The following is a 13,299-nucleotide window of genomic DNA, read 5'->3' on the forward strand; positions in this document are numbered from 1 at the left end:
CTAATGAAGTCTATGTGACTTAGTCATGACTTGATGTTAAGTCTCAGTGATTTATCTATTCTAAGCATTACAGCCCACTTTCATTTTGAACACCCACCCAAATTCAATAACTATTTTATTGAAAAACGCTCAGGATCAGTGGGCAAATATCAGTTGTATAATTTCTTCAAAATGCAAAACATTTCCTTCTAGGAATTGTTGAAACTTCACTCCCCCTCCCCGAAAACATATTCTACTTTTAGTACCATGGCCTGAAATGCTTTAGAAGATGCACCTAGAAGCTACACAACCACTTTTGTCATGCCCACACCCCCGGTAGTTGTTTCCAGACCATTTTACATGTCTGCATTATGCCTTTGAGGAACTGCATGGAGGAGCTTCAATATTTACTTCCACAACCTCTCACTCTGCATTCTCTTGCTGTCCTTAGGCAATGGCACCACAAACATTTTTACAAACCAGCTGCAGAATTAAATAAGGTTTCTCACGCACCCTTAAGCTGACAATGTAATTGGAAAGCTTCACCAAGACAATGGAATACTTTTCAATATGCTCCATATTTTATTGCGAGTTTTCAAATCTCCCTCATTCTCCCTGTGGGTATTCTTAACACGATGGCATCAGATACCTTTACCTCAGGAGGTTATGATGAATGCTTGTTCAACTGGCTGAAGAAAAAGCCATTTCCAACAGGGCTATCCTATTTAAAAAAGAATTGCCCATTGGATGAAGAAGCCCTTTAACTTTGCACCTTGGAAAAAGCATGGCAGTATTGTCCTTATATCCTTGTTTCCACTTTAAAATGGTGGAGATTCAACAGCAGCTATCAAAACAGATAGCTTTCAGGCAGTGGAAGTCAATTCCCTCCAGAGGAAGGAATTAATATTTTTAATCAAATAAAAAACCATGATCATAGAGTTATTCAAGTTAACCGCAGTCACCAACTGGACAGTACTGTCCTGAAGTCCAGGAAGAAACATCTAACAAAGCTACTAGAGATCGGGTGTGGGGGAACCCTATTCTTCCCCCTGTAATGTACTTGATTCTGGGAAACCACCAACAAAAAGGTAGGTGCTTGCTCTCGGCCCTGGAAATTGTCTTCCATTATCCATACAGTTCATTAGGCACAACAGACGGTTATGAAATCTTGGTCGGCGTGCCAAAGTCCACTGTGATGTTGGTGTACAAAGGGTTGTGTTCCACGGAGAGCAGCTTGTAAGAGCAGGAGTTTAGCCCGTCTGTTTTCCACACTTGAGATACCTGACGCAAGAGTTTCATTCTGAACAATTAAAAATAAAAATGGGTAGGGTGGGGTGGGGTGGAGAGAGAACAGAAAAGAGGGCATGAATTAAAATGTCATGAAGGACTTCCGGAGGCGGCGCGACCGGTAATGGCTGCCTTCTCCGAGTAAGGAGAAGGGAGCTCCGCTGTAAACGGGTCGTCCGCTACGGCGAAGCGGAGACCCATTCAGGAAAACCACAGGTGGCAGAAGCCTGTGGTCTCGGGACCCGGCGGGCGCCAGAAGCAGCCCCCAAAACGCTGAAGGGACCCCGTAAGGGGCTCCGGATCGCGGAGGGGGTAGCGGCGCTGTGGGTCGTTGCGCAAACAGCGAAGTGAAGCCGCGTTGCTGTTGCCGGTCAGCGCTGTCCTTTCTTCCTGCAACTTTTCTGAACTTTGGAAACTACAACCCGTGAGTAAATTTGGACATTGAAAACTTTCTGAAACTTTTGTCAACTTTCTGAAACTTTTTGAGAACTTTATGAAACTTTTAAAACTTTTTTAAAAAGTTGAAATCTGGCTGAAAACGGAGTGAGGATAAGCAGGAAGCCCATCTCCCGCTATACTGAACTTTAAGCAAAGAGCAGGAGGAGTGGAGACAAAAAGTTATGCGTTAACTAAATGCTGGCACCCTGTTAAAGCAGTTTTCTGAGTGAAAGACTTTGAGCTATTGACTTTTGCTGGTCATATTCGGGGTGCATTGATATCCTTCTTCTGTGGCACCAGTGGATTATAAAATAAATAAGAATCTCTGGTGCTGGAGCTGCCTGGATGAGCACCAGTTTGCAACTTTGGATACATTGAATTCAGGTTTTGAAACATTCTGAGTTGGAACTGGATACTTTGAAACTGTTGCAGTCAAGGCACTGTAAGAAACACTGTTTTGCTTTAAGTTTTACTCTGCTAAAAATTATACATTGTGGAGGCGATAGACATGGATTTAAATTTATAAGCTTAACTTGGATTTGATCTTTTCCCTGAAGACGTATTAAGCTCCCTCTAGAGGATTTTGGACTTACAGCAGTGACTTTGTTTTACTTTCCCTTTCCCGGCCTCTGTTTGACTATTGTATCTGGGACTCTGCTTTCTCATGGGAACAACTTGGATTGACCTTGGATTACAGATAACTTTGGAATGAGTGGCGCAAGGAGAAGAGGAAGGACTAAACAAACAACTCTAACTTTATCTGCAGCCTCACAGCGTAGATCTTCTGTGCCGGCCTTGCCTTTCACTTTGCCTCCAGACATAGAGGCGGCCTCCCTAATACAGGCAGGGGAGGGTGAGACAGAGGAGCTGCACCTGGGAGATATGGCTTCAGGGACAAGTAGCTCTGTCTTGGAGAAAATTTTGGAGAAACTGGAGGCTCTGGACAAGAAGGCTGATTTGCATACAGCTAAAATTGAACAGAACACAGAAAGCTTGAATAAGCTGACTGGACAAGTTGCACAGAATGCCCAGTCTATTGGAGAATTAAAGGAGGCTGTAGGTGAAAATCGTAAACTGGCTGAAGATACTAGTCAAAGATTGGAAGAACTTGAGAAAGAAGTAAGACCACTCAGCAAACAAGTTGGAGAACATCAGATTTACTTTTTGATGACAGAACTGCGAAACAGGGAGACCAACTTGAGGATACGGTCAATACCAGAGGTGGAAGAAGATAATTTTATTGAATTTCTAACTAAGGAATTTGCCAAGTTTTGGAAGTTAGAGGAAAAAGACTTTAAAATTGTATCTGCTTTCAGGCTTGGCAGAGTCAGAAGGACAGAGAAGCCCAGAGATTGTTTGATAACACTGAGATCAAAGGAGGAAAGGGACAAGATTTTGGGCCTGCACTACGAAAAGTCACTAGACATTTTGGGCAAGAGAATTGAAATCTACAAGGACATTCCTAAGCAGTTGCTGGACCTTAGATCTAACTACACGGAATTGGCAAGACTGTTGAGAAGCAACGCAATTATCTTCAGGTGGGAGTTTCCACAAGGATTATCCTTTACCTACAGAGGGAGAAAGATCAAAATCAAAACAGTGGAAGATAGAGACAAGTTTTTGGGAGCACACGGAGAAGACCTCCACAAAGGACTTGGATTGCCAGCGCCAGAACTTCCAGGGGAGCCCGCCCCCTCGGATCCTCAAGGACCGGAGAACAAGGTACCACCCCAGAAAGAATAACCAGATCTATCCAGGATGTCTCTGCAGCTTTTGAGCTGGAACATAAATGGCTGTAACAGTCCCGAAAAAAGGTCTAAAATTTTTCATATTTTAAAAAAGGAACAATTGGACATTATATGCTTACAAGAAACACATGTGATTAGGCTCCATAAAAAGGTGTTAATAAATAAAAGGCTTGGTCAAGAATTTATATCATCGGATACAGTTAAAAAGAGAGGTGTAGTGATCTATGCAAAAGAGAGCCTTTCACCAAAATTTCTCTTTAAAGATGAAAGTGGAAGAATCCTCGCAATAGAAGTACAGTATCAAGGAGAAAAAATTTTGATATTAGGAATTTATGCTCCAAATGAAGGAAAATCGGATTTTTATAAGAAGTTGCACGAGACCATGCTGGATTATCTGGATTACAACAACGTCATCATGATGGGGGACATGAACGGGGTCGTATCAACAAATATGGATAAGTCACAGAACCAGAACATTACTAAAGAGGGAAGACTACCTAAGACCTTTTTTGAAATGACTGACAATATGGACTGGGTTGACATCTGGAGAGTTAGAAACCCCCTGGGAAGAGAAGGAACATTCTTTTCTGAAGCTCAACTGACTTGGACACGAATCGACCAAATATGGATAACTAGAAGTCTGGCACCTAAGGTGAGGAAGGTGGAAATCTGCCCCAAAACATGCTCCGACCATAACGCCTTGAGAATGGATATGACATTGATCCCAATCGGCTCCTTTAGATGGAAGATGAATGATGGCCTGTTTAGAGACCAAAGAATTGTAAAGAAGGCCCAAAAAACCTTAAAGGACTATTTTGAGATTAATTTGAACACTACGGTGGAAAAAAGAACTATCTGGGATGCAAGTAAAGCTGTGATGAGAGGGTTCTTGATTCAACAGAATTCCTTAAAGAAAAGACTGCAAAATGAAAAGAAAGATAAAATTCTGGAAAGTATCAAAGAGTTGGAGAAGAAGTTAAGATCTAACCCGAAGTCCCAACCGATTCTGAGAGAAATTAAACTTTATCAGGCGCAATATTCCAAGCTGATAAATCAGGAAATAGAATGGAAGATTAAAATAATGAAACAAAAAACTTTTGAATCGGCAAATAAATGTGGGAAACTGCTAGCTTGGCAGTTGAAAAGGAGACAAAGATTAAATACAGTAACAAACTTAGAGGTTGAAGGAAGGAACATTCAGAACCCGGGAGAGATTAGAAAGTGCTTCCAGAGGTATTTTAAAAAGTTATATACTCAAGGGCCACAAGATGAAATAGAGATTACACAATTTTTGGAGAGAAATGGATTAGCAAAGCTGTCAGAAGAAAATAGAACAATTTTAAATGGCAAAATAACACGACAAGAGATTGAACAGGCCATCCTGAGTCTGAAACAGGGCAAATCACCAGGGCCAGATGGACTGACCTCTAACTACTATAAGACATTGAAGGATTATTTGATACAACCTTTGTTGGAGGTCAGTAATGAAATAATGGAGGGGAAGAAGGCGCCTGAATCGTGGAAAGAAGCATTTATCACATTGATTCCAAAGTCAGAAACTGAAAAGACACAACTCAAGAATTACCGTCCCATCTCCCTTTTAAATGTGGATTACAAAATATTTGCAGATGTTTTGGCACGAAGATTTAAGAAAGTTTTAAGTGAGATAATCCATAAAGACCAGGCAGGCTTTCTCCCGGGCAGACATATGTTTACTAACACAAGGAACATCATAGACATATTGGAACTTTTACAAACAAACATAAACACTAAAGCAGTTTTAATTTTTATAGACGCGGAGAAAGCCTTTGACAACATATCTTGGAAATTTATGAAGGGGAATTTAAAAGAAATGGGAGTGGGACGGGGGTTTGAGAACGGGATTGAGGCAATATATTCAGAACAAAAGGCTAAACTGATAGTTAACAATGTGGTTACAGAAGAGTTTAAAATTGAAAAAGGTACACGACAAGGCTGCCCGATTTCCCCATTACTGTTTATTTCGGTTCTGGAAGTGCTCCTGAATATGATTAGGGGGGACCGGTTGGTGGAAGGGATTCAGGTCGGAGCGAAACAATATAAACTTAAAGCTTTTGCAGATGACCTAGTTCTGACATTACAGGAGCCGGAGTCTAGTTTGAAAAGAGTACTACAACTGATTCAAAACTTTGGTCGAGTGGCAGGATTTAAGTTAAATAAGCAAAAAACTAAAGTTTTGGGGAAAAACGTGACAGATATTGAGTTGGAACAGCTTCAGAAAGAGACAGAACTAAATGTGGTTAAAAAAGTTAAATACCTAGGGGTAAACATAACAGCAAAAAATCTGAGTTTATTTAAAGATAATTATGAAAAATGTTGGTCAGAGATTAAGAGAGACTTGGATAGTTGGTCAAGACTAAAACTTTCTTTGTTAGGCCGAATAGCTGCCATCAAGATGAATGTATTGCCAAAAATGTTATTTTTGTTTCAGACACTGCAGATTGTAGACAAGACAGAGTGCTTCCGGAAGTGGCAGAAAGATATTTCTAAATTTGTCTGGCAGGGCAAAAAGCCCAGAATCAAATTTAAAATATTAACAGATGCGAAAGAAAGAGGGGGCTTTGCCCTGCCAGATTTAAAGTTGTATTATGAAGCTGCAGCTTTCTGCTGGTTAAAAGATTGGTTACTTCTTGAAGATACGGATGTCTTGGATTTGGAAGGTTTTAATAATGCGTTTGGATGGCATGCATATTTATGGTATGATAAAGCTAAGATAAATAAGGCCTTCAAGAACCATATTGTCAGAAAATCAGTTTTTAATGTCTGGACAAAATATAAAGACTTACTGGAGAATAAAACTCCGAGGTGGCTGTCACCCCTGGAGGCTAAGGCTCGGAAAAGAGCCAATATGGAGGCCAACTGGCCAAAATATTGGGAGATAATAGAAAAGGATGGTGACAACTGGAAATTGCAGAGTTTAGAAAAGATGAGAGACAAAGTGCGAGACTGGTTACACTATGCTCAGATTAAAGAAGTGTTTAAAAATGACAAAAAGCTAGGATTCCAAGTGGAAAAGTCAAAGTTAGAAACTGAACTGTTAGAACCTAAGACTAAGGTACTTTCAAGAATGTATAACTTGCTGCTGAAATGGAACACACATGACGAAATGGTAAAATCAACAATGATAAAATGGGCGCAGGATATTGGGTATAATATTATGTTTGAAGATTGGGAAAGGTTGTGGACCTCTGGGCTGAACTTCACTGCATGTAATGCGTTGAAGGAAAATGTGATGAAAATGATGTATAGATGGTACATGACCCCTGTTAAACTGGCTAAAATATACCATTCGTCTGATAGCAAATGTTGGAAATGTAAGGAAAATGAAGGAACATTTTTTCACCTCTGGTGGACCTGCCCTAGAGTGAAGGCCTTTTGGGAGAAGATATATAATGAATTAAAAAAGGTGTTTAAATACACCTTTACTAAGAAATCAGAGGCCTTTCTCCTGGGTATTGTCGGCCAGAGTGTGTTAAAAAAGGACAGAACATTCTTTTTGTACGCAACAACAGCAGCAAGAATATTAATTGCCAAGAATTGGAAAACTCAGGAGCTACCCACTGTGGAAGAATGGCAGATGCAACTGATGGACTATATGCAATTAGCCGAGATGACCGGCAGAATTCGAGACCAGGGAGAAGAAAGGATGGAAGAAGACTGGAGGAAATTTAAGATTTATTTACAAAAATATTGTAATTTGGCTGAGTGCTGAATTGGATGCCAGTGCAGACAATTGTCTACCATTAAATTAGATTTAAGGCTGAATTATATGTCAAACCAAATTAAGATTATTAATTAAGATGAGTTAAATGATAATTTGTTTGAAATTAATTTAATAATGATGTAAGTGTATGCGGGAGGTGTGGGGGAGTCCCATGTAACAATTGAGAGATGTTAAATGGACAATGATAAGTGGTGCTTATCTAATATATGCTTTATTTGAAAACTTCAATAAATATATTATAAAAAAAAAATAAAATGTCATGAAGGTTCTGTTTTAGAGACAGGTACGCTATGTAAAACTTTGAAAGCAGATGAATCTTAAGTTCCAGTGGCCGAAGATGCAAACTGCAGTTTAAGAGGCAATACAGACCTGAGCAAGGACAACTTCTATATATGATATATTGTCAGGCTTGGTGTTTCACAATCCATTCATATAAGTACCGTGCCCGCACTATGTTTAGACCAGGGGTAGTCAACGTTGTGCCCTGCAGATGTTGCAGGAGACAATGCCCATCATCCCTGACCATTGGAAATGCTGGCTGGAGCTGTTGGAAATTTTAGTCCAAAACTTCTGGTGGGCACCATAATGGCCACCCTGGCTTAGACCATAAGTCACGTTTTCCCCCATTTCCCATCCACCTAGTTTTGCTACCATTATATGACCTCATTGACTCACCTCTGTCGATTTGCTTCGTTGCCTCTGTCTCTCGTGTGGAAGATCATCGTGTATTTGGCCACATGAGGAGATGGCCGGATAACCTTCATCTTCTGCATTTCAACTCTAAATGCAAATATAGCAATGATTTGCAAGCATGTCATGGAGATGGGGGGGGGGGATGAGGCTTGAGAATGATGATCAGAACCTCCCAACCTCCCCCAGCTAAAAACTATAAAACAATAGGCATCTGACTCACACCCCCTCTAGTGCATCAATGCGCTTCAACTTCAACTGAACTGACAGCCACACTGTGCATTTTTGTACAAGCTGTAATGGAAGACCCTTAACTGTTACCTCCGCTATTAAAAATGTGGGGCACCGTCTCAAATTTTCAGATATCTCTCAATGGGGTGGGGCAAACTTTGGGGCCTTTTAAATTCATTTAGCGCTTCCAATCTGGCTGTGCAAATAAGAGAATCAAGGCTAGCAAGTGCTAGTTCGCTTCTTCCTAATCCCATTTCCTTGTGGGTGAGCCAGGTTGTCCATCTGCTGATTTAAAAAACCATCATATTCGGTTAGAACCCCACTTCACCCAAAGGCATGTACTGAAAGAGATCATGGGGGAGGGGGAATGCAGCTTGCACCTGACCTTAGCTGTTGAGTATAGCAAATTAATTACATACTGTATCTTTAGCTGCCAGGTGAAAGGGTTTTTCTATATCCAGGCCTTTGGCTGATTAACATTCTATGGACTTTAAAATGTCTTTGTGGGAGGTGGGCTCCTGACCCCTGGTGTAGACAATACTGAGCTAGACAGACCAGTGGCTTAATTCGGTATAACATAGCTTCCTAATTTCCTATAGTGCACGTGCCAAACAGAGATACCCAGAGCTGTAAAACAACCAGTGAAAGAAAACCAATAATGATGGTATTACAGCTCAAGACTTCATTTGCTTAGGGATTCTAGGCAGTCACGTTGAAGGGACAAAATCCACGGAAGACTTTTTACAATTAGAAGCAGTTTGCTGAAGGACAAGGCCTAACTAATCACTAGTAACTAACAGACTCAAAAAACAGCACGTCAGTACAGCACTGAGCAAAAACAAGTTCTAAAAAAAAAACCCAAACAAAAAAACCCAAACCCTTTCCCACTCTGCTTTATAACCCGACTTCATTTTGTAAGAGTATAACAGAGGGAACTGCTGCCCTCTATTGGACTCATGGATGACAGCAGCACCAAGGACAGTCTTTTTGAGTATGGACGTTCTCTAGCCCAGTGGTTCCCAATTAGGGGTCCGGGGATCCCTGGGGGTCCAGGGGATACACACCCAGGGGATCCCTTGCCATGGACTCACTTATCTTGTTAATTGCACAGTAAAAGTCTTCCACGGATCATCCAGCCTCTGTTCACGACCAGCACCTGCTTGCTGGCAGGGGAAAAACTTGTGAAAAAGTTTCTGGATGGCAAGTGAACTGGGATTGGACAAAAACCTCTGATACAGTTTCTTCCAGGGGAAGAGAGAGTGCAAATGGCTTGCTCCACGGGGTAGATTCACATGCTTATCATTTTAAAAAATGTAAGTGATCCCTTCCCCTTGCTCTCTTCTTTTTAACTGAAAAAAAACTTCTATTTGCATTCAATGACTATCATGTTTTATGGTCTATCCCACTGCCTGTGGGTAGGGTTTTCTTGCCTTATGCATTTGGGATTCTTGTCTCATCTGGAATTCCAACAAGGGAAACAGCTAAGCCAGTGGCTTTCAACCAGTGTGCCGTGGCACCCTGGGGTGCCTTAAATGATGGTCAGGGGTGCCGCAGGGAGCACTGGCCTCCATCCCTCTTTCCTTCCCTCCCTCCTCTGATACCCTCTCACGTCTCTGCTGCCCAAAGGCTGTTTGTGGCAGCAGCCCTGGCTATAAGCTCCCCAGGTAAATGGTGCCTCTGGGGCTGGCCAGGGGGTGCTGGTTTCCAGGAGCTGAGGCAGCCTTGGAGTAAGCGAGTAAGCAAGCAAGCAAGCAGGCGAGGGAGCCCAGCCAGCCAGTCCACCAAGCCCTTGCTTGGGAATGGGAATGGACAGACAAGTGGGAGGCTGGGCAGGCAGATAGGCGCTGCATTTTCTTGTGCTTGCTGTGTGCAATGCCTGCCAAGAAGAGGGGAGAAGAGGGAACACTTCACAAGGAAGGGTGAGGGGCTGACGGCTCTTCGGGGAAAGGGTGACTTAACTAGGCTTCTGAGGCTCAGAGAATGTTTTCCCAAAGGGGAGTCACAGAAAGAATGTAGTTGGTCAAGGGAGCCGTGGACTCAAATAGGTTGAAAACCTCTGAGCTAAGCAATTTGCCACTATGGTTAGCACAACAGCTCACCCTCTGATTATTTAGTTTAGTGCTAGGGCTGGGCGATACTTCCTTTTCAACATTGTGATATATCAGCAGCTAAATACCAGTATATGTTGACATATCACCATGACTGGAATTGATCTCGGCTGCTTCTTCCCACCTTTGGAAAGGAAGAAACAGCCAAGATACATGGCCCAGTCCGACACAGTGAGCGAGTCCCGATGCCTCTCAGGCTCATATGCGAGTCAAGGAGCATTGGGGCTTTGCTGAACTGCTTAGCAGGGGTGGTGGAAGAGGCCTCCCGCCCCCCAACTGAATGAGCCAGCGGTGGGCTGGAGGCTCCGTTCACCGCGTGGCTGAAGGGAGCGGCAACCATGTACCCTCAGCTAAGAAGCGGAGAGAGGAACAAGCTGTATCGCGCCTCTCCAATGCAGCTTGTTTCTCCCTCCGCCGGTGTGAGGGCAGAGTGGGAGAGTGCCTTCACTCAGCTGTATATCACTGGTGAAACCACTGCTGCTCCTGAGTCCCTCTGCTACCAGCACCAGCTGGAGGGAGCCAAGGGAGGTGGTGGTTTTGCTTGCAATAAAATGAAGCCACCATCACACTCTGCCCCTCACCCAGGCCTATTTAGTGCAAAAGGCAGCCTGCGTGGATGTTGTTTCCATGTTTTCTGTGGGAAGCTATGTGGCTACATTTGTGGGTGGGAGGAAACAGATGTACGGCAGAATCCTAATAAATTAAGAAGTTGGTTGTTCCTATTAAGCAAAGAGCACGAATAAAAACCTCACTCAAAATAAGTACTGTATTTAACTAATTAATCTGTTTAAGCCAGGGATGAAACTTGGGCACAGGAGGACTAAATAATAATAAATTATTATTATCACTACTACTGCTACTATTACCAACATTACAAAATTCCAGCTGTTTTCTATTTAGTCTTCACCAATACTGTATCAAGCCTTCACCTATGTCTTGAAGGTGCAAGATCCTTCAGTTAGCAGAACCATATGCTGCAAAGTTTTGCTAAGGTGTACCATCTCTGATTACAAGTAAGGAATGGCATGTTTGAATACTCTCTCATATAAAAAAGCCTTCTGCAAATAGAACACGTGCACGTTAGGGACACAATTGCTTTTTTATTTTATTCAGTTGTAGTGGAGCAATGGAGACAAGTTTTTCCTACTGTCTGGGGATAGGCAATTTGTGGCAATATCACAAATTTTAGGGTCTGTTTTTAGTATACCTACAATCCTTTGCTTACTAGGGGCTAACCTACATTTTCTTCAAAAAATTGCTTTGCACAGGTAACCACCATAGAGGTATTTTTTTTTCAAAAGTAGGGGGTCCACGGCTTTGGCTTTTAAAAAATAGGGGATCCTCAGTAATCAGCTATCTGGGAACCACTGCTCTAGCCACAAACTGCAAATTACATGCAAGAATACACAGGGATCCCCCAACCAAGGAAAAACAGTTTTCTGATGAGGAGATTAGGAGCTCAGAAGCCTGCCCACCACATTTCCCCAGCAACTTTTTGTTCCCCCAGCTGATTTTTTTCCCTTTGCAGAATTCTAGACAAGACTTTATCTCCATTTACGAAATTCAAGTAGGACCCTGCAGGAGGCGCAGCAGGGATTGGGAGTGGAGAGGAAGAAGCACAATTGCACACACCACTTCTATGTTCCTTGGCTTCTCCTCTCAACTCTGTTTTTCCTTAGAAGGGGGAGGAGAAGCCACCAGGAGCTGGCATAACATGTAGTTCTGCCCATGGTGAGCCCCACCCAGAATGCACAGCTGCTACTCAGACCACGCAATTGCAGATGTTGCTGCATGTTGGTCCTACTCCATGTCCACCAGAGCTCTGGGGGACTAGAAATTGCTGCCAGCACTGGATTTCAGCTCCTCCAGGCTTTGATGTACTCATCTCAGGGGAAGGGTATATGTACCAGGGACCGTACGCTGGCAGCGACAATTTATCTAGACTCTGGAATAAGATGGTCTGCAGATCATCATAAAAAAATTAAGAGCCACTCCTTTAGGCTATTTCATCTTGGAACCATAAAATAAGTAGCTGATGTTGACTGATAGTGCTGGACATGTGCAGCATCCGTGCACTTATTGATAAAACCTTCACTGGCAAATAAACAGACCTCAGTGAAGGGTATAGGGAGAAAGAGAAGCCAGAGATATGGAGAGACCCCGGATCAAATTACCAGTTGACATGGTTGAAAAATAACTCCTTTTTTAAACAGTTGGTTCACAAGATGCAAGGATACTTATGGTTTTCGAGAAAGAAGAAACTAAATGCCTTCCTACAGGACCCAGCTGATAAACTTTCAAAAGGAGCCAAAGTTGACTTCTGGAAAAAATAACGCTATCAGTGACATATTTTCAAAATTTCAGCAGCATTACTAATGTAATAAGGCACATGCTGCACCATGAAGATGGTCGGGGAAATAAAGTGCCACCACGTTAATTAAATTAATTGTGTCTGATGAAGTGGACTCTGGTTGTTTGTTTAAAGAGGCTTATGACATAATAAATTTGCTAGTTTTTAAGGTGCAACAAGACTCGTTGCTGTATTTCCTGCAAGAGATAAACACAGCTGGGACTGGAAATTGCTGCCATCTACAGAAAAAGACTGCCTCTCAATCCCAGCCCGTCCCTTTTTAGCATTCAGTCAAGAGGAACAATGCTTCTATCTTTCCTTTTTATCAGCTTGCAGTATTTATTTTCTTGTCAATGGCAGTTCTGTTGACATTCAGAGAGGAAGGTAAACAGAAAGGACAAGTTCTCTGAGGCAGCAATAAACAGATCCTGTAACCACAAGCCAATCAAACTGTCAACGCAGCTGGCAAGCAAGACTCCCCAACAACAGCAAGTAGAGCCAGCAGTTCAGAAATGCTGACTTATGAGAAATTTGATTATGATACACATCTTACAGGAGACTTAATGTTTTAATATTACCATGATTACTGTTTTCTTTTTAATTCCACACACTGCACATTTCTGTGGCTTCAATGTGTTAGAAATTGCTTTTTCTAGCAACAGCAGCAGGAACATAGCATAACAGATATGCTAGACATTTGTACCT

General features: G+C 42.2%; 1 protein-coding gene across 3 annotated transcripts in view; it reads right to left on the reverse strand.

Moving 5' to 3' along the window:
• Positions 1 to 538: 538 nt before the first annotated feature.
• Positions 539 to 13,299, reverse strand: part of B4GALT4 (beta-1,4-galactosyltransferase 4) — a 29,975-nt gene continuing 17,214 nt past the window's right edge. For all 3 annotated transcript variants that reach the window (XM_083609247.1, XM_083609248.1, XM_083609249.1), the window contains 2 exons: positions 7,891 to 7,995; positions 539 to 1,279 (listed from right to left, as the gene is read on the reverse strand). In XM_083609247.1, the coding sequence (XP_083465373.1) occupies positions 1,138 to 1,279; positions 7,891 to 7,995 (247 nt within the window). In that variant the 3' untranslated portion in view covers positions 539 to 1,137. The remainder of the gene's footprint in view (positions 1,280 to 7,890; positions 7,996 to 13,299) is intronic.

Source organism: Podarcis filfolensis, assembly GCF_964270895.1.
Source record: "Podarcis filfolensis genome assembly, chromosome: 4".
In the NCBI taxonomy this organism is placed as follows: Eukaryota; Metazoa; Chordata; class Lepidosauria; order Squamata; family Lacertidae; genus Podarcis; species Podarcis filfolensis.